Below are 21,368 nucleotides of genomic sequence, written 5' to 3' on the forward strand. Positions count from 1 at the left end.
TACTACATATTACAGAATGGAACATGTGAAAATGAAAGAAAAAAAGGAAACGATGATACGCTGTGACGTATGTGATTAAGCATGGTACAGATATGAGCACTAATCTACTGTTGGGAATCTGGGACTGACTCGCATGCATCTGCATGTACTTATGAATATGATAGACCACTGCTATATTGCAGGTTAGTATAGTTGACGGCGCTTGTGCTGTCCCTTCTTTGTGTTGGCTGTATAACGAATGCATTCCAACTTGCCACTTTCCTTCACCTAGCGAGACAGAAGGTGGGCGAGTTAGTTTTGATGCATCGTGCTTTGTGTAACAGCGCGACTTTTTGACATGGCCAAAGGAAGAAAACATGACACGGCGCTGACTCACAACTAAAATTCATTCATGAAAATCACACTGTCAGCTTTTTTGAGCGATATAATGTGCGATTTTCATGAATAAATTTCAGTTGTGAGTAGGTGCCATGTCATGTTTTTTTTCCTTTGTCCATGTTAAAAAGTTCGCTGTTGCCTTCTCCTAGCTTTGTCCCTCACCGACTTGATCCATACCGTAGCCAATATGGATGAAGAAAAGTCTGCTCACTGTTGCCTCTTCACGTCTTTATAGTTGTTTATCTGGATACCTGTACAGGGCCACACCTGGTGAGTGGAGGCAGCATGCCTTCGTCAGCGACTACCGTAGTGCATCCGCCACAGCCACTGCAGCAGCAGCAACAGCAGCAGGCTCAACTGTCGCAGCCGCAGCAGCAGCAGCCGACGGCAACACACTTAGGTGCCTTGTCACTGGGTGCTTCTCCGACACTCGGAGTTGCTACCACCTTGGGTTCACCTTCCCCCCTTGGGGCTGCCAGCCCTGTGGGTGCCACCTCCTTATCATCAACTGTGGTGCCTACCATGGGTAAGATGCTAGCTTTTGTGCGCACATGGCTTTTAGTGTTATGCGTACTGCCTGGTATACGCCAATTTTGAAGACAGTGATATGCCAAGGTTTTGCTGGCTAACAGTGGTACTGCACTGTTGTTGGTATGCACAAGTGGCACCTTGACGTAGTTGAGTCTTCTCTAATGTTTTTGCCGATCGTAACTGGTTTGCATACGCGATTCGTACAGTAGCACATCCTCTAACATACTCCAGCACTAGGGATTATGCTGGAATGTATAGGACTCACAGTATACATAACCACCGCATTAGGCCCTTAATTAGATTTTCGATGACTGACGACTGTGCCAGCCACCGTCATTGTATCATGACCTTTCTTTGTTCCACTGTGCATAAGTTCGCTCAATAAAGAGTTCGTTCTTTAGCTTGTGAATCACAAAACGGGACAATACAGGCATTATACGAGTAAATAAAGTATGTATCGTACTTTTATCTGCCAAAATATGCCGTAGTTACTAGATTGAAGGTGCTGCAGATCTAAGTTCATTTAATGCAGAAGGAGCAGAGTGATGCGCTTCTTGTGACCAGCGACACCAGTGTCCTGTTTGTTGCCACGACCAAAATATAACGCACTGCGTACTGGATTCATGCTAAAAGACCAGGCATGCAAACACTGTGCCCAGTTCAACGTACCAACTATCTCAGCTGTCAGTTTTTCTTGCCTACTGGAAGCAGAAAGGAGAACATGAATGCTTGGATGTCTGTGCGACATCTGCAGGAACAGGCTCTCGTCCTCTACAATCCCCGAATGCCTGTCTCCTCTCTTGTGCTGCAGGTGCCACAGCGGGTCAAGTTGTCAGCGCAGCGTCTGTTGGTACTTGTCAGGCGACGCCTTCTGCTATTGCTGCTCCTCCTCCACTGGGCAGTATGCAGCAGCCATTGGGAGCAGCTTCTTTGGGCGCAGCTGTGCCACTGGGCTCAACAATGGGATCCGGTCCCTTGGGGGCCACGACAGTGCGCGCGCCACTTATGGTAGCCGTGGACTCGACGAGTGGCCGACAACATCAGCAGCAGCAGCAGCTAGTTTCCCATAGTGCTCTTCACACACAGCAAACGGGATTCACATCCACTGGTATGTACACATGCATACTATATATATGTACAGTACTCAAGAATTGAAATGCTACATCGTTGTTTTTTTAGTATAACGACTGCTATGAGCAAGTGCTCGTGATAATTGTATCATGTTGCTCCAAATCTGGCCACTAAAGATAATGTTGGCTCTAATGTAAGTGTTCGAGCCAAACTTATGCCAATATGGCACAAACTGTAGACACTGGAAACGAAGGTTTGTGCATTACTTAGTCCTATATTTTCGCGTTTCAATCCGTGGGTACTGTACATTAAAAAATTATTTTTGTCCCAAATGCAGTCGCATGGCTGCATTGTGCAGTTCTCTAGCTCTCATTCTCTGCTGCATGTTTCTCTAATATCACACAATCATTTGTTCTGCCTTTCCTTTTTTCTAGGGGTGTGCGAATATTCGAAATTTCGAATATTTTTCGAGTAGTGTTTGCTATTCGATTCGATTCGCACTCAAATTTTGCTATTCGAACTATTCGAACTTCCCAAAGACAAATACAGTCAACGTCCGATTGAAAGTAACCCCTTCAGATTTTTTATATGCTTCACCTCATTACACTGTCGTATTGCGGCAAAGGTGCCTTTCAAGCTCCGTTACGGTCGAACTTAGGCAAGACGCAGTCAAAGTCCGATTAGAAGTGGTCCCTAGATTTTCAATATGCTTCACCTCATCGCACGCCCGCATTGCAGCAAAGCTGCCTTTCAAGCTCCGTTACGGTCGAACTTAGCCAAGAGTCCAAGACACAGTTAACGTCCGATTGAAAGTAATCCCTAGATTTTCAACATGCTTCACCTCCTCACACCCCCGTATTGCGGCAAAGCTGCCTTTCAAGCTCCGTTACAGTCAAACTTAGCCAAGACACAGTCAATGTCCGATTGGAAATGGTCCCTAGATTTTCAATATGCTTCACCTCGTCACACCCCCGTATTGCGGCAAAGCTGCCTTTCAAGCTCCGTTACTGTCAAACTTAGCCAAGACACAGTCAATGTCCGATTGGAAATGGTCCCTAGGTTTTCAATATGCTTCACCTCGTCACACCTCCGTATTGCGGCAAAGCTGCCTTTCAAGCTCCGCTACGGTCGCAAATGTATTAACTCAAGAAAAGGCTGGTTCCAACATGGAGATGACAGATGCGGCAGAGGTGGGGGCTCAATTAATGCTGTTTCGGACCTGAAATTTGGGCAGGAAGTCCGAAAAATTGGACGCCGAAGCTTTTTAGCATCCAAAATTTCAGATGTTCTTATATATCGATGTCTACGAGGCAGATTTGGAACTCCGGACTTGAAGGGAGCACACCCTTGTCCGCCACATCAGTTGGGTTTTCACCGAAGTTGAAAGAGGAGGAGAGGCTGAGGCAATGGCATCTTTGCCTGTCACGTGTAAAGTGTTGTCGGCAACAGTTTGGTTGAACCAAACCATGTACATAAATACAATTCGGCCTCTACATTGCCTCATTCTTGATAAGACAACTATGAAACACCACCCCGCCAGCGCTTCATCAACCTAGCGAAAAGAAACACTTTCACGTTGCTATCTCATAAGAATATGCTTAGGAATCCTCTCCAACTTTTTTTTTTCTCCAATTTCGCTTCGAAGTATTCGAGAAATAGAAAAATATTCTATTCGATTCGCACTCACACTTCAATATTCGAATTCGCTTCTCACCCAAAATTTTGCTATTCGCACAGCTCTACTTTTTTCCTTTCCTGCTTGCTTCCAGCCCCCCACCCACCCGCTCCTGCAGTGTGGGATAGCAGACCATGGGCAATTCGGTTAACCTCCCTGTTTTCCCTTTTCTTTCTCTCGTTTTTCTACTCTTAGTGGGAGTTGCTGTGCAGGTTTAATGGTTAACAGGGAGCTGCGGTAGAAATGAACTAAGATGCTACAAGAAGCTTAGATTCAAGTTCCACAAAGCAGTTCCTGTTTGCCTTAAAGGAGCACTGAGACAAAAATTTTTCACCTTGTTTTTTTTTTTGTTGCAATAGATAGCTTATGATCCACTTATCACGGCTGCAAACCTCGTTTGCACGAGTGCGCAGCAGTTATTTATTTAGAGACGTTTTTAGAGCGCCCTGTCGCAGTTTCGGTTTCAAAGAGCATCGAGCTAGGCAGCCTTACTTCCGGAGGCTGGGTAAACACAGCTGGCCATGTGACCACGCAAAATTGTGACGTAGGCGGCGCGCGAGAGCGGGTGCGGCGGCCGCCGCACTGACAGTTCGTCTGCTACGCCAGTTCGCCTGACGCGGGACGCTTCGAGCTGCTTGCTTTTTGATCCGCGTTTTTCACACTAGAAGTGCGGACGTCGTCTGTGTCGTTAGCAGTCAATAGAGCGTTTTAGTCTGTCCGGCATTAAAAAAAGCGTCGCGTAAAACCAAATAAAGCGTCCCCAAGCTGGCACCAGGTCAAGTGGCGCCAGCTATGGAGGATTAGAAACAACTAACAAACGCGTAATCTATGTCCTCGGAGCATTCGCAAGCGCCCATCTCAACTCGCTAAGCCTACAGCATCGAATATTTGACTATGGCTCTCAAAAACGGCGCCGAATCAGGACGAATACATTGCTCTCGAACCTTAAGGACATGAATCTAAAGCAAATGGAAGCATCAGTTCGGAGCTTACGCGCTACAGAGCGCACTGCGGCCACTTGATAGATTCGAAGTGGACGGCAACCGCTTTTGGCAGTGCGGCCATGTTTTTCGGAGGCGCGAATGCCTCGCCGGCGAAGCTTGCCGTGCACGTTGGACAGCTCTCGCGCGTGCGGCGACGGCCAACGTTCTACGGCACCACGCCGTTTCGGCAGGCTTGCCGCTGGCGTGAGCGGGCTCTGCCAAATCGCACGACGAGCGAACGGGGGAAGGGAGCACAACCAGCACACGCAAAGCCGCAGGCACGGAGGAAGAAATGGCAGGTAGCACAAGCGCAAGAGCACAACCAGCAACCAGCCAACACAAACTCGTGACGTAGGTTTGTTTACATATCCACCGCGTTGATGTCGGCGTCGCGATGTGCTCGCATCTCGCTCAGTCGCGCGGCGTGTACTTTAAAATTGATTTTAAATATGTTCTAGGCTATATTGGCCCTTGATATTTCGTAGACGTTGTGTATGGCTCCGCATACATCTATTTCACGCATTATCTCGCCTTCGAAATTTTGTGTCAGTGCTCCTTTAATGTTACTTAATTAATATGATGCAAACACATTAAAGGCATCTGCTCACTTGATTTCTTGATATTGTTTTGTGACTATTTATGAATTGTCTTCGTGCACAGGTTTGACGGCACATAGCAACTCGGTAAGCGATGGTGTGGCCACTTCCCAGCCTTCGGCAGCCACGCAGCCCTACAGCTGTGTAACACCATCGAATCTGCTGTCACCTACACACAGCTCAACGCCACCGAATCACAACACTTCACCCCGTCCTAGCATATTGAGGAAACGGACATTCGAAAGGTGGGCTTCCCTTCTTGTTGCTGACCTAGCCTCTGACTTTGGCGGCGTCAGCCTTTGAGAACATCATAATTTCATGTGATTTATTAAGCACACTACTATTGGCCTGAACAAAATTCAGGATACATATCTATCCGTATTGCGATGTCTGTGATACCTCGGGTGGTTGCATCTGGGGGCAGTGTTTTCAAGTGTTTTTATAAAAATTTGTCGAAGGATTTCAAGTCAGCCTGTGAAATAACACTCCATAGTGAAAGAGTTTTGTGTATGATCAGTCTTAGTGTTATGTGCAATGCAATCCGCTGTTGAAATGGAACACAAATGCCTTCAAAGTTAGTTTTTTAGCGTTGCATGTTTACCTAACACTAATCAAATTAGGCACTTTATCTCTACAAAAGCAAGTAATACGTTAAAATTATATTGGTTTGAATGCCAGTTAGGTGTTATTTTAGAAAGTGGACTGTTTTACAGTAACAAAAATGTCTTTTGCAAGTCATATGGATGTCACTGCCTGAGGGTAACATTTTGTTGCAAATCATTTTTCATTTTGGCTGTTCACTGCTTACTGTTTCCATACTTTATTTTACATTTCCATTGTTCCACTAGTGCCCACCTTAGTGTAAAGAAGAACCTCATGGCATCGCTTCCCGGGTCAGAGCCTGCCAGTCCTCGTTCTGAAGCACCTGCATCACTTTCAACTACCTCATCTCCGAAACCTGCGAGGTAGGCTTACAGCATTACTTCGCAAGTCATTTTGCAGAGCATATCAGGTGTATTGCTGCAGAAATACAGGAAAACACGTTTTCTACGTTTATTAATATTAATTTAGGGAAAGTATACCACAGCGATCACTTTGAGGAGCACTACTTTCACTGTCTTGAGATTTTGCAATGAGTAGCGCTTGATATCTGCGGGTAGCCGCATTCCTTTTGCAGGCTACAACAGCACGCTTCACACTGTTGGGAAGGCCTTCACTCACAGGCGGCGGTGCAGCCAGCTAGTCTCATGAAATCTTATGAAAGTATCCCTGAATGTGATTGTCCAAGAATGTACTCCCAGTGCTCTGAACAGTGACACACAGAAAGCAAGAGCACGTTTACAGGTCGGCTGTCTGCCATCATTGCAGAAAATCTTTTTATACCTTTTCATGAAAGTCAGGTTTTTGGATTGTTTTATTGTTTTTAACAAGCTCATTCCTGTTCAAAACGCTGTGCAGGCAGCTACAATGAAAACACTACATTCTGAATAGCTCACACTTGTGAACACTTAATAGGCATCGTGCTTTTCTCGTGTTTCCATCAAGGCAGCGTAAGCAGTAAGGGACAAGGCCAGTCCTGAAAAACCGCATACAAAATAAATTTTAGGCTTGTGCGAATATTCGAATTCGCCTCGAAGTGAATTTAAATTCTAGGAAATTTCGAAGTATTCGAAATGAACGAATAGACATATATAAACTGCATGTAACCCCTGTAAACGTGGTTTCACTGCAGTGGAGGTGTGCTATACCGTGAGTACACCTTTCCAGGATAAATCCGCATTGCCGCGAAGCCCCACTTCAAGATTAAATGAAGATACAGTAAAACCTCGTTAATTCAAAGTCACTTGGACTGAAAAATCTAATTAAGTGGGTTTTCGAATTAACCAAACATACAAAAAGCGGGATGCAAGGAACTTTTAATTACTGCAAGTAATCAAAGGTGGTCGTTTGCTGTGCCTGCTAGTTTGCGGCTACAAGGGTTATGTCTTCCAGCAATACCTGGTCCCAATTTTGCCGCTAAACCGGGGAAACGAGTGGTGTCACTGCTGCCAGCGCAAGAAAAAAAAAAACATGGCTGATCCCTCTGTCATGGGAATCGGTATAACATGAAAGTGAAACGTGTTTTCACAGACGTAGTTGAGCGTTTGTTGTGCATTCTTTCGCCCCAAGCGCGAAGGAATGAATGCTACAGCATCAAATTGTAATGTTACGCGAAGAACGGCAAGCCGCTCGAAACTTGCAATGCGCTGCTCAAGCAGAAAGGACGCGCGGAACGAACATACACAGGATGAGCGCGAACTGTCACAGTTGTAACTTATTTCTGTGTGAGCAGCGTGCTCCTTTCACAAAAGTGGCCGCTGTAGTGAGCGAGGTGACCTTTGTGCTCTCAACGGAAACTTGCAGGCAGAGCGCAAGACGTACAAACCACCGAGATCACGAGATAAGCGCCTGCACGAGCGACCACGCCCTGTTGAGGCGCGCGCTAATCCGCGTGGGGGACGACTTTTAAAGCACGCTCTTCAAGCCCTTCGCGCCATCTCGCTAGTGATAACGAAAACGCACTGTACCGCCGATCTCTGAGTACCGCCACCTGCAAATGGTGTAGTACATGAATAGCTCACCATTAGCATAGCAGAGAACATGCCGTCTGTGGCGGAGTCGTTTCATGCTGCGCGCTGGCGATTGAGAGGTCGTAAGTTCGACTCCCGGTGACAGAACTTCGCGAATTCCGTGAGACCGCCTTTTATTCTCTATTTTCCCAGAAAGAATGGGTGAATCATGACGTGCTGACGTTGAGAGAAACATGTGTCATGCTGCTCGCGTGTCACTGCTGTGTTGCAGTGAAGCACGTCTTTTCCGCAGGCGCACAATTCAGCTCATCACGAGACCGCCTTTTGTTTAATTTTTTGGGATGCTTCACTTGTCACTCATTAGTACCGCTACATTGCACTGCCTTGTGGCTCCTAAGGGCCATCGTTTCTGCTAATTTGTGGCTAAATCAGGATTGGGAAATTGGCACATGGCACCCTAAGTTTTTGAATTGACCGGGCTGGTACTGACCGCCGCTACAAATTATCCACTCAAACTTACATTGAAAAATACGGGGCCGCAGAAATCATTCTAATTATGCGGGATTTCGAAATAACAGAGTTCGAATTAATGAGGTTTTACTGTATTACCCTCGCATCGATTCATCATTTTTTAAGTTTAAAAGCTTGTTATACTGTCTTATATGCTCTAAGTATAGTAAATTTTAAAATGTAACATATTTTACAGGTTCATCACTTGCATTCTCAGTGATTCCACTCCTGCGCCAACTGCGCCAAAGTGCGCCAAATTGTATTTACTGCGCCATCCTGATAATATCGACGAAATTTGCGCCAAACTGCGCCAAAGTCTCGGGATTGGGGGCGTCTATCACCGGCAATCGCACCGCCGGCGCGTCAGAACATGTGCAGCTTGATCTTGGGGCTGCCAATAAAGTCGCAGTCACCAAGAATTATTCCGCTGAATAAATAGCGCTCGCGCGTGCGTTCCGAGTAAGCCACGATGCCATGCACGGTGCCGACTCAGCTTCTGTTCTGCAAGTCGGCTCGACAGCAAAACGCCCTCTCCGCAGAGGCTCGTGACGTCTAGGCCTATCGGTAGCGAGAAAGTGCGACGGCGATTCATTGGCGGACGTCGTCTGTTCCAGAAACGCTGCTGATAGCTCATTTCAAGCGTCGCACGGCACGTAAGGAAAGCAATGTTCAGTAATAACTACATGAGTGCCGCTAAAATGTCTGTCACTTCTGTTTCCGGACATCGCGGAATGAAATCTGGGATCGCTCGCACTAGATATATGGGACAATATCGAATTTTCCTTGCTTCGCGTTTATGGAAGAGCACGCGAACGGTGGAAACGCGTTGACACTTTTCCTCAGATATACTTTATCCATGGATCTTCATCCAGAACAGCTTTTTTGTAATTCCTTCCGCCAGCACGTCTGAGTTTGTAATCACTCTGCGGTAAATACCCCCGAAAAGGCCCTGCCCTTTCGAGCTCACGTGCTAGGGTTCCAATTCGAATTTTTTGCTTGCTTTTTTAAAAATGTCATCTCATTAGTAAAATCATATCTCCTGGTCGGAGCAGCCGCAAATGCGCAGCTGTCATTAGTGGGCCCGTCGCCGACGGCCCACAGTGAAGCGGCTACGCCATGTTACACGTCCGCCCCTTGCTTCCGGGGGTCAAGAGCTAACGGTTAAAAAAACTAAGTTTCGCTTAAGAGCGAAGAAATGAATGCGATACCAAAAAATTGTATTGTGAAACGAAGTAAGACTAGCAGCTAACTCTTTTGGATCCGATCTCGCGTAACTCAACAAAACGCTGGTTTAAGGGAATATGGCCCCTCCAGGAACCGAAGCGCTTTCTTGCTCCGACTTTTCTAAACGCGAAGTAAGCGTTGAAAGCACAGCAAGTTTACGAGCCGTCTCCTGATGCCTCGAGATAGCGCGCGCGCAAGCGACTGCGCCCTTCGAACGATGCGGTCCCCCCCCCCCCTTCCGCTCCCCTGGCGTCCCGTCATGCTCCTTACGAAAGACGGGCGGGCGTTTCCTCTCTGTTTGATGAGCAATCGACGGCAGGCCCGCACGCGGGAAGATGTTATCTCATGCGCTGTTCGTGCGGCGGAAACAGACGGCCGGCTAGTTTAATCTCCGCTTCAGCCGCGTTCGTCGCCAGCGCTCGCGAGCTTTTACCCGCGGCTAGAATGCGTGTGGTGATGTTATTAATTTGGACTTTATACGGAAAATTACGGCAACGGCGACGGCAAAAATCCGCCGAGAGTGTCTATATAATTGCTATCGCAAGGGTCAATGTACGGGGCAGATTTCGCCCCCCCCCCCCCTTAGATGATAGGGGGGGGGCGCCCCCCCTGTGCGCACGCCTATGCTCCTGAGATGATTTTTTCCATGAGATTTGCAATGAATCGAAATATTTCTAGCCTTCATAAGAGCCCCATAATAATACTCAGGTGCTTGAATGTTAATGCAATATCCTTCTGTATTGCACTCCAGGATATAAAATTCGCTGCTCCAAAGTGCTCCCAGATGCAAAATTATCTGCTCCAAAGTGCTCCAAGATGAAAATTTTGCTGCTCCAAAGTGCTCCAAAACGGAAATTTTGCTGCTCCAAAAATTGCTCCAAATCAGAAGTCCTCGGTAGCATCACTGCATTCTGCCGAAAGTCAAATCCTGCTATTACTCAAAGTTTATTCCACTTCCCTTTGAACCAAAAAGAACGACATATGCATATGCATTGTTTCAACTTTAAAAATATTGCACTGGTTAGTTGGGTCATGACAAATATGTTCATTTTTCTTTATAATATGTGATATAAACTATTCGAATTCGCTTCAAAATTCGCTTCAACCAAACTACTATTCACACAAACCTAAAAATATTTCACTTGTCTAAATTGTCATGTCGCTCGTCTAAGCTGTAACTCTTATTTGACTTGTCAGTGTACAAATGGTGTGCTTGTGTAGTATTGCAAACGTTTTTTTGTTTCTCGGGCACTGTTTACCTTACTAGAAGCTCACTTTTTTTTTTCTCTTGAAAACTCGTTCTTTGTGCAGTGACATTCAGCAGGAAAGCAGCAATAGCAGTAGCACCGCTAGTGACCCACTTTTACCAGAGGCTTCCAAGACGTCATCATTGCCTATGGTCAACATCAAGCAGGAGCCACCAGACACATGTGAAACGCCTCGTAAGTTGTGCATTCACTCCACATTAGAGGTTTTCAGCTTGTACAGTATTCCGGCTTACGCAAGGGTGTCTACGAAATGCCGGGTTACCGGACGATGGCATCGACATCTTGCAATGCTTTGTGCAACCACAATTATATAAACATTTGTTTGTTTGTTTCCGCCTAGTGTTTTTCGCACAAAAAGATAATAAAAAAGCAACTCATTCGGTATTATGCTACTGCCGAGAATATACACCATTAAAGCAGTAGGTTTCCGCACTAGGTTTCTTCAATAACAATTCCATGCTTGCTTGGTTCATCTCGCCCCCCCCCCCCCTCTATGGCACTACCTATCCAGCCTCTCACATTTGTGACTATGATAGCCCTAAATAACTTTATTGTAAAGAGGTTTGCGGGTAAAATAAAGCTCTCTAGTGTGGTATCCTTGCATCCTATGCCACATTTTTGGTCTAGCAGTTTGTTTAATGTAGAATTGAATTCCTATTCCCGTTGACATTACACACATCAGACTGCATATCAGAATGCAATGTTAATTATAATAATTCAAAATTCCAAAGCAGGTGATGTCGAACACATGCACAAAACCAACCAGCCAATGTTATATATTAATTAAGCCCTCAATGTGGCTGCCCAATTTAACGGTTCCCTGTGTCCAGAAAAGCTTTAATCTTTGGTCACTATTCTGAAGCATCAGCAGCCTCCATTTAAGTCGAGGTAGAGAAAAATCTTGTTTATTTTTTGTTGTTGTCTAGCGCTCATGCGTGATCTTACTCTTGCTGCATTGGGTGCCTGCACATTGTCTCCACTTCTTAGTGTCGAAGTTCTGCACGAATAAGTAACCTTGTGCTTGCGCTCTTCCAGCAAACGGAAATGCCTCGGTCCTGCCTGCTCTTCAAAATTCTACAGTGGAGGCTTCCCCACGAAAGAAACCGAGAAAGCAGTTACTGTAAGTGGTATGGAGTTACTATCACATTGTGGAACAGGAGCCATAGATTATTCTCGCTTAGTTATATTTTACGTATGGGAACAGCATGACAATGCAAAGATATTGTTTCTTTACTTTGTGTATCTCAGCTGTGCAACTGAGCTTTTGGACATCCATTCCACTGATGGAGATGATGACATGGAGAAGGAGAGCCTGGAAAATCTCAAGAAGGAATTCTCAAGGGGAGGTGAGCATTAATGAGTTAGAAGCGATTCTTGCGTTTCGAGGTGCATATGCGATACAGTAGAACCCTGCTATTACGTTTCTCACTGCTGTGTTTTCCCAGCTGTTCAGTCACTTTCCGCCGGTCCCGGCATAGTTGCTATAGGATCCCATGTGCTGGGAACCCCACTGTTATGTCGCAACTGTGAAACCTTTCCCGTATGTTGAAACTGCGCAAAAGACTTAGGACACAGAAAGTCTTGACAACACGTGTTGTCAAATCTAATTTGTGAGGCAAGGTTTGCTTGAACACAGTTCTTGACTCAACCTTCCAACTAAAAATCCAACTTCGTTACATGACACAAAGGGTTTTTACTTACTGTTTACACTGTCTGCCAATGGAATAAAAAAAAAAAAATGCCGACCAAAGTAAAAGGCTTTTATTCCTTTTATTCCACTATTCATTTTATTTCACTATGTTTGTCCCCGACCAGACGGGATTCCGTCGGACTCTTTCTTGACTATGTCTGCCAATATATATAAGAGCACTCAGTTTCTCTATAGAAATGTGTTTTATAGAGCACTTTTCTGACACATGACATCTTGGCGCTAATAATTCTACTGAATGGCCATAGAAGGAAGTGCTAAAGAGTGTGCATCAATAAATGAATGGAAAAAAATGATTATCCGTTATGCTTTAACCTGAAGCTCAGAGTAGCACATAGCTTGAAATCGGTGCCCCAAGCAAGCCTTACTGATTTAGCCTCATGGTATTGCTTGCATTGCAGATGACATGAAGTGTGTGGCTTTCTGCAAAAGGCCAAGCATGTCATTGCTTACAAGCTACTCCCACAACTGGAAAACACGCCAGAACCATTTCATCAGGCACAGTGACGTCAAACCAAAGGGTGAGGCACATTTGTTGTTTATTGAGGCAACCGATCCGTCTGTGTATGGCATTTGTTATTTATTACCATTGCTCATTTTCTGTCTTGCATTATTTTCACTTTTTTTTAATGTAGAAAAATGTCAAACGAGCATTTACTGTAGTGGATTTATTATTGTTTGATTTCGTTATGCAGATGACAAAAAACAGACCGTTAACGATTTGGCCAACCAGAAAGGTGTACTACAGAAGGCCAATGGCTGGAAAGTTTTCCACTTGACGTCGCAGATGGAAGATGTGGTGAGTGATAGAACATTGTTACAGCCTGCTGCAGACAACTGTTGTCTTTTACGTTACCTCAGTGGAGGGCAAATCGTGTATATCAAAACACCGTTGAATCTGAGGCTGAACATCTCACGCCCTTTGTAATGCTTTACTGACAAAAGACTTTTGAAAGAACACTAAAGAAGAGTATACTAGATTTACTGGTGAATATCTCATCTACAGTACCAGAAAGAAACCAATCTTACTCTAAGAAGGGGCTCAGTAATCTAGTAAACTTGCAGAAACAAGATATGGCTGTTGATATTATACCTTCAACTTTCCAGACCAGCTCACCATGACATATGGGTATTAATTAATTAATTAATTAATTAATTAATTAATTAATTAATTAATAATTCAGTTTTGTCTTCCTTTGTCAAAAAAGGAGGGGACGGGACTAAAAGCTACACCACGACTTGGTGGCTTCTACTCTTGCCTGGTTAAATTTTAGTATATCATTAAAACTGAACTACACTGTATTCTTTAAGAGCTAAAGGCCGAACTTTGCAAGCTTCATGAACTTTTATTGAGCCACCTTTGAAATGCAAAAGAAAAATTTGAAATCTGTAATGTCACACTGAACTACAAGTGCTGGTAAGGGGGTGGGGGTTTGTCACGCGTTACACCAAAAAATGGAACATTGATCTACAATTTATCTTGTAGGAATAAACCAGTCGCATAAAATCGTTAGCAACATGGTTGTGAAAGTTGTCCATCTAACCTTACTTAACGTTCCTTTCAGTTTCCGTTCAAGTGCCTTTGTTTTATAGTGCAGTGAAAAGCTTATAATTTGCATTTTCTAGTCTATTTAGTGGCTATGGAGGAAACTGCTATGGGAATCTTTTTATTAGTATAAATATATATTTTAAAAAAGTATGAATTCGATAAGCTTGTGATCAGTATTCAAGGTATATAAATCCTGTCTGTGGCACACTTTAGCTAGCTTAAATATATCACGTTTATCTATAACTCTGCTCGAAACAATGATAGCCTAAAGGGGTCCTAACCACTCCTCGGGCTTGGTGAAAAACCACATTCTACGAACAGCAAACACTGCTGTGTACATTTCAGCCAAAATTGTGTAGTGGTGCGCGGCACGTAGAGTTTACAAACGGAGCGCAAAGTTGCCATTTGTCAAGTGCCCTCCCTTCATGCAGAGGCCCCGTCCTATTCACTTCGGTAGGCGGGGTGCCAATTGTGCATTGTGAAACAGCAGATTGCTACTATGGTATTGGCTGTTAGCTGGCATAAACCAGGAGTGGTACTAAAGAAATTAAAGAAAACAAACAGTCCTGAATTTACTTTTTTGGACAGTCCACTCGAATGGGACTCTCTTGCAGCTGCCTGTGTTAAAAAAACCAGTCATTACCTTTGTATACTCACATTCCTGCCCTTCTAAAATGCTGCACGAGTGCAGTAGGTACCAGAGAGAAATGATCACCTACTTGTAAATTGGAATGGTCTGATTTTCTTAAAGCGGCATAGCTTTTGGTTCTCTGAAAAACCGTAGGTTGTTCATTGCAAGTTGTGGCTCATTTTTCTGCAGGTTGACCTGGAGGATACAGTCCACAGCAAGCTGTCACAGTTATTAAACTTTATTGAAGACAAGCCGCCAGCAATACGAGTAAAGCCACTCAACATGGATGAAGAGCGAATACTCAACAAGATTAACGACCTCATCAAGGTGGGTCACATCATCCAGCATAGTAAACTGTTTCAAGAAAAAAAAAAGCTTGTGTAATAACTGCATGTCTTCTGTGATCGCATGTATTGAAACAGTATTTACAGTCAAACCTCGTTAAATACCTGCTTTAAACATACTAATCGTTAAAAACGTAGTTGCGACGAATCCCCGACCAAGTCTCATAGAGATTAATGCATTCGCTGACCGCTTAAGCCGTAGTGGTTCGTCCTATGCCTACCGGTTAGTGCGTACTGCGATAACTTTTTCTGCCATAAATGTTTACAGTGCCGCTGAACTTGCCTACGCCAAAATGTGCCGCAAAATGTCTTCTATCTTTTCTAGAATCGCAGAGATCGGTCAATCAATGATTCTAACTTCCGCGCGATTGTGGCGACGCCTTTGCAGATGAGCATCGGGAAAGAACCAGGGCGTGATGGTGGCCGCCGACGATTGCGCCAGTATGACTTATTGCCGGCAACTCTATCGCCTTCAGCAATCTGCTCGGGCACGCGTGGGGCGTAGCGCTACCTTAAGCCTACTGCACGACTTTGATACGCGACAACCTGAGCGCGCTGGACCGCCGATCACTGTCGCCTCGTTGTGTGGGACGGCGTTGAAGTTCGAGCCGCTTTGTAGAAACGAAAGCAGCTTACTGTTGCTGAGTTGAGCGTCGCGGGTGCTGAGAAACCTTGCTGCATTGACAATTTCATGCCAAGTGCGTGTACGGTACAGCAAGCGTAGCGCTGTTGTAACCATACTGCACGCTTTTGTTCCGCCTAAACGCGCCTCCGTCTGCTACCAGGAGCGCTAGGGCACGTGGAGATGCGGAGTGCACATCGCTTGCAGAAAGCTCGTCGTCGCTGCGATAACCCAACTAGCTAATCGCCGCATCTGTGCGTGGTCTGGAGCGGAGTGGGTGCGAAGAACATTCACACGGCAAGCGCGCGCGTACGGTACAGCAAGCGGCCCCGCACCGCAGTGACGGCGTGAGCCGAGTAGGCGACGCGCTGCACGCAACTAGCCAGGGACGATCGGCTCCACGCGGCCGTACCGTGTTTCAATGAAACTTGTCAGTTTTCGCTTAGGGGCAGATCGCGATGCAGACGCATACACATGTATTGCAGACCCGATACTGTGCGCTCTCTCGCCATGTTAGCCACTGCGTATCGCGGACCCTGCAATAGTTTCGAATTGCGCCTTGGCGTCTCCAACGCGCACTATAGGATGGTCGTGCGAGAGAGCCAGAATCTTTTCTGCATAAAAAGAAAGAAAAGGCGTCATGGTGGGTACTTGATGGCAATATCTGCTTTGGTACTGTGTTTATTTCTATGTTGGCGGTGATGGTGCACGTCACGAGACGCAAATTTGTACTTACTGGTTAATGCGTACTACCGTTTAGTACATAGTTTTGCCGCGTCTCCGTCAGGTACTTATTAAACGAGGTTTCACTGTAAATGCTGAAAAAGACGTTATACATACTACTCCTAAAATTCTGCCCCGGGAATGTAGGGTGTTAGCCAGCAACACTCACAGCCACAGTGGCAAACGTGGAACATTCCTTGCCAAGCAAAAGGAATAGCAAAATTAATCTTTCCCATTTGCTCTAATGAACACGGGTGGCACTGGCCAACACTCCCAGGTTCACACGTACAGCAGTACTCAAGATAGTGGGTGGGGTAATGGCCATTGCCGTGGCACAACCATTAGTGCAATGCACGTGTCATGCAGTGATTGTGGGTTTAGTCCTCAGGTGCGCCATGCTTTTCATCTATTTTAGTTCTCTTTTCTTTTATGTAATAATGACAATACTTAAATTAAAACATACAGATAACACCTCATATACTTTCCTTGGCTTCTTCATCTATCGGCTCTGTATGGTTGTGTCTAACAAAAATGGGGCCCTTGATTCATTCCCCTTCTTTCGTTTGTTCATGAAGCGATATCCTTTAGCATCGTGTTTAGCATCCACTGTTTTATTTAAAAAAGATTTGCGGGTCCTCTTTAATAACAACATGCGTATTGCCCCATCTTTGACCCCGATCCCTTGTTATGCACACAGGGCAACCTTCAGCGCAGCAAGATTGTGCAGGACCAGGTGACGGAAGCGAAGCAGCAGGTACTTAAGGTGCTTGATCACAAGCCTAGAATAGTGGAGATCATCGGCAAATATGTGAGTAAACGGCCGCTCAAGAAGCGAGAGAAGATGTGACTCCTGGCACCCACCGCTCCATTTTAAACCTCACCACAGCCATCGCCACCCCCATAACACATGCCTCTGCCACAGGTTTGTGACCTACCCCGACCTGCTGGGGGGACGTGCGGACAGTATGCACGAACCCACGAGTGCGTCCACATCGCATCCCCCGTGTCATCACCGTGCACTGTATACTCCTCATTGTCATTTTTGCTTTCTCTTACACGATCATGCCTTCATTGTTTGTAAAATAGGGACTTGGCTGGCTGCCTTCATCTCAGTTAGATGCCTCTGTACAAAGATCACCTCAAAGACCACATCATTAATGCGCAGATGGATGGCACTGCCCACGGAAAGACGGTGAAAGCCATCCCGACCTTCACCTGTTTGGCCCGTGTTCCGCTGTCTTGGTGATGAAAGGAAGGACCTTAACAGGCTTTTCTTCGGCAGCACGTTACCCGGTTGGAACACGCCTGTGCATAGCAATTGAGGCACGTTACTATGTGCCCCGCATATTGCCCACTACGATGATGTGGCCAGCCATGGTGATTTGTGAATTATGTTGTTCTCATTCAGCCATGGTTTTTGTTATTTATGTAAAATATACTTTTGTTGTGTTTGTAGCCCTCGTTTGTTTTATGTTACAAGTTATTTGGCTTAATAGCCCGGTCTGGCGCGTAGCAACGGCGCATTGTGGGTGTCAGCTCCGTACCGATGAAAAGGTCGTTTTACTGCTCATGTCCCCTCTGCTTTTTTCCAACATCTCCTCCTCCTCCTTCACGACTCCTTCGTAACAAGCACCGGCACTTATTCTATCTCTTCCTGTGCGCCGGTCAGTCACTCGCATCCGAAAAAAGTCTCACAGAAAAGGCCTGCTGTGAAGCGTGACGTAAAGATGCTGGTTTGCCCGTAATAAGTCAAAGCAGACAGCACAAATCAACATTCCTTGCCTCGATAGAAGGTCCTGTCTCTTGCTGTGCAGTTGTTTGATAATTCTGGAGTGCTCAGAGGGTATTTCCTTACACTTGCACACTCACGTACTGGCATCAGTGATGTCATCGTGTTCAGACTTTGCTTGCAACTTGTATGCTGCATGTTTGTTTGTATGGTGTATGTAAATATATATATATATATATATATACATTGTGAAGACGTGGGCTTGTCTGGGTAAGCTGATGCTTGACAACCGTTGTGGGAGTAATAGTCTCTATCGATGCTCAGAAATGGCTATGTTGTGCTGCAAGAAGGATGCTTATGTTTGTGGCAAAGGACACTTATCATAGCTACAATGCATGATGAAATCTTTACTGTTTCAAATAATAATGACCGAAACGAATGCCCTCGGAATGGTCAGAGCAAAAAGCAGGAGGTTGTCTATCGAACCATGAGAATGCTTTTTAACTTAAACGCTGTGGCACTTTGCTGCTCGAATCGCTAAGTTTAGGTGGTGTAGTTTAGAGCTTGTGTAGAGTTAAAGCTACATTCTGCATGGTGAAGGGCTACATGTATGCAAGTGAACAAATGTAAAATCAAGTGAGGCAGTTATAAATGTTTTCGAGATGGCAGCCCCGTCAAAGCAGGGCGTTATCACTTTAAAAATGCATGTGAATATTTAATTTGAAAGTGCACAACTTTCTTTCAGTGTGCCACCATAATTTCCGTTTAACAAAGCTTTATTATCACACTTTTTGCTACGCCTAGTAACAGCTTTCCCTGTAAAACTTGTTCTGCCTTCATAAGCATCATGATGAACACTGTTAATGTCAAAAGATTGTCGCAAGCTCCATTTGTGTTGCATGTACGGACAGTGGATGTGTAGCATGGATGACGATATTTTCTTGACACCCATCTCTTGTTCTCAGTTCTGCCCGCTAGTCCCAACAATGCCATAGCCGTCTTTTTCAGGCCACTGTTTCTTCACTGTGCCGATTCAGCTATAGAAGGGGTCATATTTTGAAATTGTTGTGGTTGAAGAACTGCCTTACACAACGGACCCTTGTGCCAAGATTTTAAGTACATCGTTTGCTATCTTGTCTCACCTGCCAACACAATGGGTCCTTCTGGCAAATTTTAGGCACGAGCTCCACGAGTACTGAAACGAACCGTTTTCAGCAGCACTTGTCAGGGCTTCATGCTGCCCTCGTGTCTCGTGTTTACGGATTTACGAGAGAGGCCTCGGTCGCGTGACCGCTCTCATGCATGTTTCTCTTCTTTTTTTCTTTAAGTTTCAAGAGGGAAACAGTTCAGGTATTACATGCCAACCTGTTTCTTATTGAACACCCAGTGAAACTACGCTCTTGTAACATAGGCAGTAATGTCTGACGCGAGGGAGCTCAGTGACTCGTGTTTTATAAAGCGCATTAAATTATTTTCTTCATACCTTGTCTGTGCGTGGTTACACTCTTGTGCACATTTTGTCTTGGTTGCTGTCAACTGTGTACACACCATTCATATCGTTTTCTTGCATTGTATAAAGTATCATTACTCTCATATCTATATCTATCTATATGCATGTGTATACATGTACTTGCTTCAGTGCACTAGAAGCTAGATGCAGGAAATGGAGCATGGAAAGCAAATATCATTTACTTTATCTTCAGGATTTTAGACTGTGTTATATAAAATGTTTTTGCTTAACTGCTGCCCGTCTTGATAATGTTACATCAAAATGAATTGAGTCGATCTTGGGTCTCTCGCTTGAGTTTTTGAAATGACCATGTCTTGTTTTTCTTGTACAGATTTTTGTCATGGCTTTTGCAGGTTGTTGTGTACATTGTTTTAGTTTAACAGTTTAACTTTTAAGTGCCGACATCAAGTTTTGTACATGCGCGAGTTTCATTTATGGAATTCTGCCATTGTCATCATTCACGGTCTTCTGGAATGTATCCACTTACTTTGTGAACGCGAATGTTGATATATGCTGCCTTGCACTTTGTCATATTTCACAGTGTACAGACTGTACATTAAAAGTGACTGAATCAGAAGCCTACAGGCTAATGTCTTTTTGCTCTGCGACCATACCAAACACATTTACAGAACCTGAAGAATGTGTGCCTCGTACCCACACTTTGTCGAGGCAACAGTGTAGCACAAGCTTTATTCCAAACAAGAAGATGCTACTAGAGGTGCGAATACTAATGTACTTTGATGATGGCAACATAGTGATAAGGAAGATACACACATGCAGTACTCATATGCAGTCTCTTCAAAACAATTTCATTATGTTAAAGGCAGTACGTGCACAGGTTCATGCACTTGACAAGGTAAGTTAGCTGAAGCTGGATAAGGATTAGTTGAGTATTAGGAACTAGAGAGAGAAGGGGGCTTTCAATTGACACTGAAGGCTTGTGTGGCAATAAGCCCAGCATTACAATCCAAATGAGTGTGATGAAAAATGCTAAACTATAATGCTTCAACACCGGTAAACATTATGAATTGTAGGAGTTCGGGAGTTCATTCACTCAAGCCTCGATTGAGTGGGGTTAATCGTGGCAGCTCCAACACATATATATTGAAACGTGTAAAATGAACCTTTTGTGAAGCACTTATGCTAAATAAACTGTTCATGTTCAGTAACACATCCAGCTGTGCAGCAATAACGTGCCTGCCTGGTGAATCAGCAAGATTCTTGCCCCCACGATGCAGCCGAAGTGGTCCAGGCACCTTTGGATTGTACTGGTGCCACACGAGTCACTTATGATCATGATTAGGCCTGATCCCGATCAAAATTCTTTATCATCATTGACTCCTTCATGCAAGCACCAGAAGGGAACCAATCACTGTTGAGAGATTTGATGCCGATCGGGCTTAATCGGCAGTGCACCGCGAGACACTGGTATTAGTTCGCCTCTTGTTTAGGTCCATGCATTTATTATTCGAGGGCCAATCCTCAAGATCGTGCAATTGCACATTCTCATGGACCTGCCCATCCTTCTCAGCAAGAAGACAACCATGCAGATGTGCCATAATACAGGAAAGAAGCCATAGAAAGAGTTGCTTTATATATATGCATATATTTAATGAAGAAACTGAGCTTCACGGTGTATATTTGTTGTACTGAACATATTCAGGTATCATTGTTTCACTGCAAAATCCTGTAGACAAGTGCAACAATTGGCACATTCGTGGAGGCAGTTAAGGTAGGGCTACTTAT

General features: G+C 44.8%; 1 protein-coding gene across 5 annotated transcripts in view; it reads left to right on the plus strand.

Moving 5' to 3' along the window:
• LOC119387837 (histone deacetylase complex subunit SAP130-A) overlaps positions 1 to 20,199 on the plus strand; it is a 61,703-nt gene extending 41,504 nt beyond the window's left edge. For all 5 annotated transcript variants that reach the window (XM_037655367.2, XM_037655368.2, XM_037655369.2 and 2 more), the window contains 11 exons: positions 638 to 904; positions 1,721 to 2,017; positions 5,299 to 5,479; positions 6,083 to 6,199; positions 10,850 to 10,980; positions 11,842 to 11,926; positions 12,055 to 12,152; positions 12,916 to 13,035; positions 13,210 to 13,313; positions 14,884 to 15,021; positions 17,081 to 20,199. In XM_037655367.2, the coding sequence (XP_037511295.1) occupies positions 638 to 904; positions 1,721 to 2,017; positions 5,299 to 5,479; positions 6,083 to 6,199; positions 10,850 to 10,980; positions 11,842 to 11,926; positions 12,055 to 12,152; positions 12,916 to 13,035; positions 13,210 to 13,313; positions 14,884 to 15,021; positions 17,081 to 17,230 (1,688 nt within the window). In that variant the 3' untranslated portion in view covers positions 17,231 to 20,199. The remainder of the gene's footprint in view (positions 1 to 637; positions 905 to 1,720; positions 2,018 to 5,298; positions 5,480 to 6,082; positions 6,200 to 10,849; positions 10,981 to 11,841; positions 11,927 to 12,054; positions 12,153 to 12,915; positions 13,036 to 13,209; positions 13,314 to 14,883; positions 15,022 to 17,080) is intronic.
• Positions 20,200 to 21,368: the final 1,169 nt, after the last annotated feature.

This window comes from Rhipicephalus sanguineus, chromosome 3, assembly GCF_013339695.2.
Source record: "Rhipicephalus sanguineus isolate Rsan-2018 chromosome 3, BIME_Rsan_1.4, whole genome shotgun sequence".
NCBI lineage: Eukaryota > Metazoa > Arthropoda > Arachnida > Ixodida > Ixodidae > Rhipicephalus > Rhipicephalus sanguineus.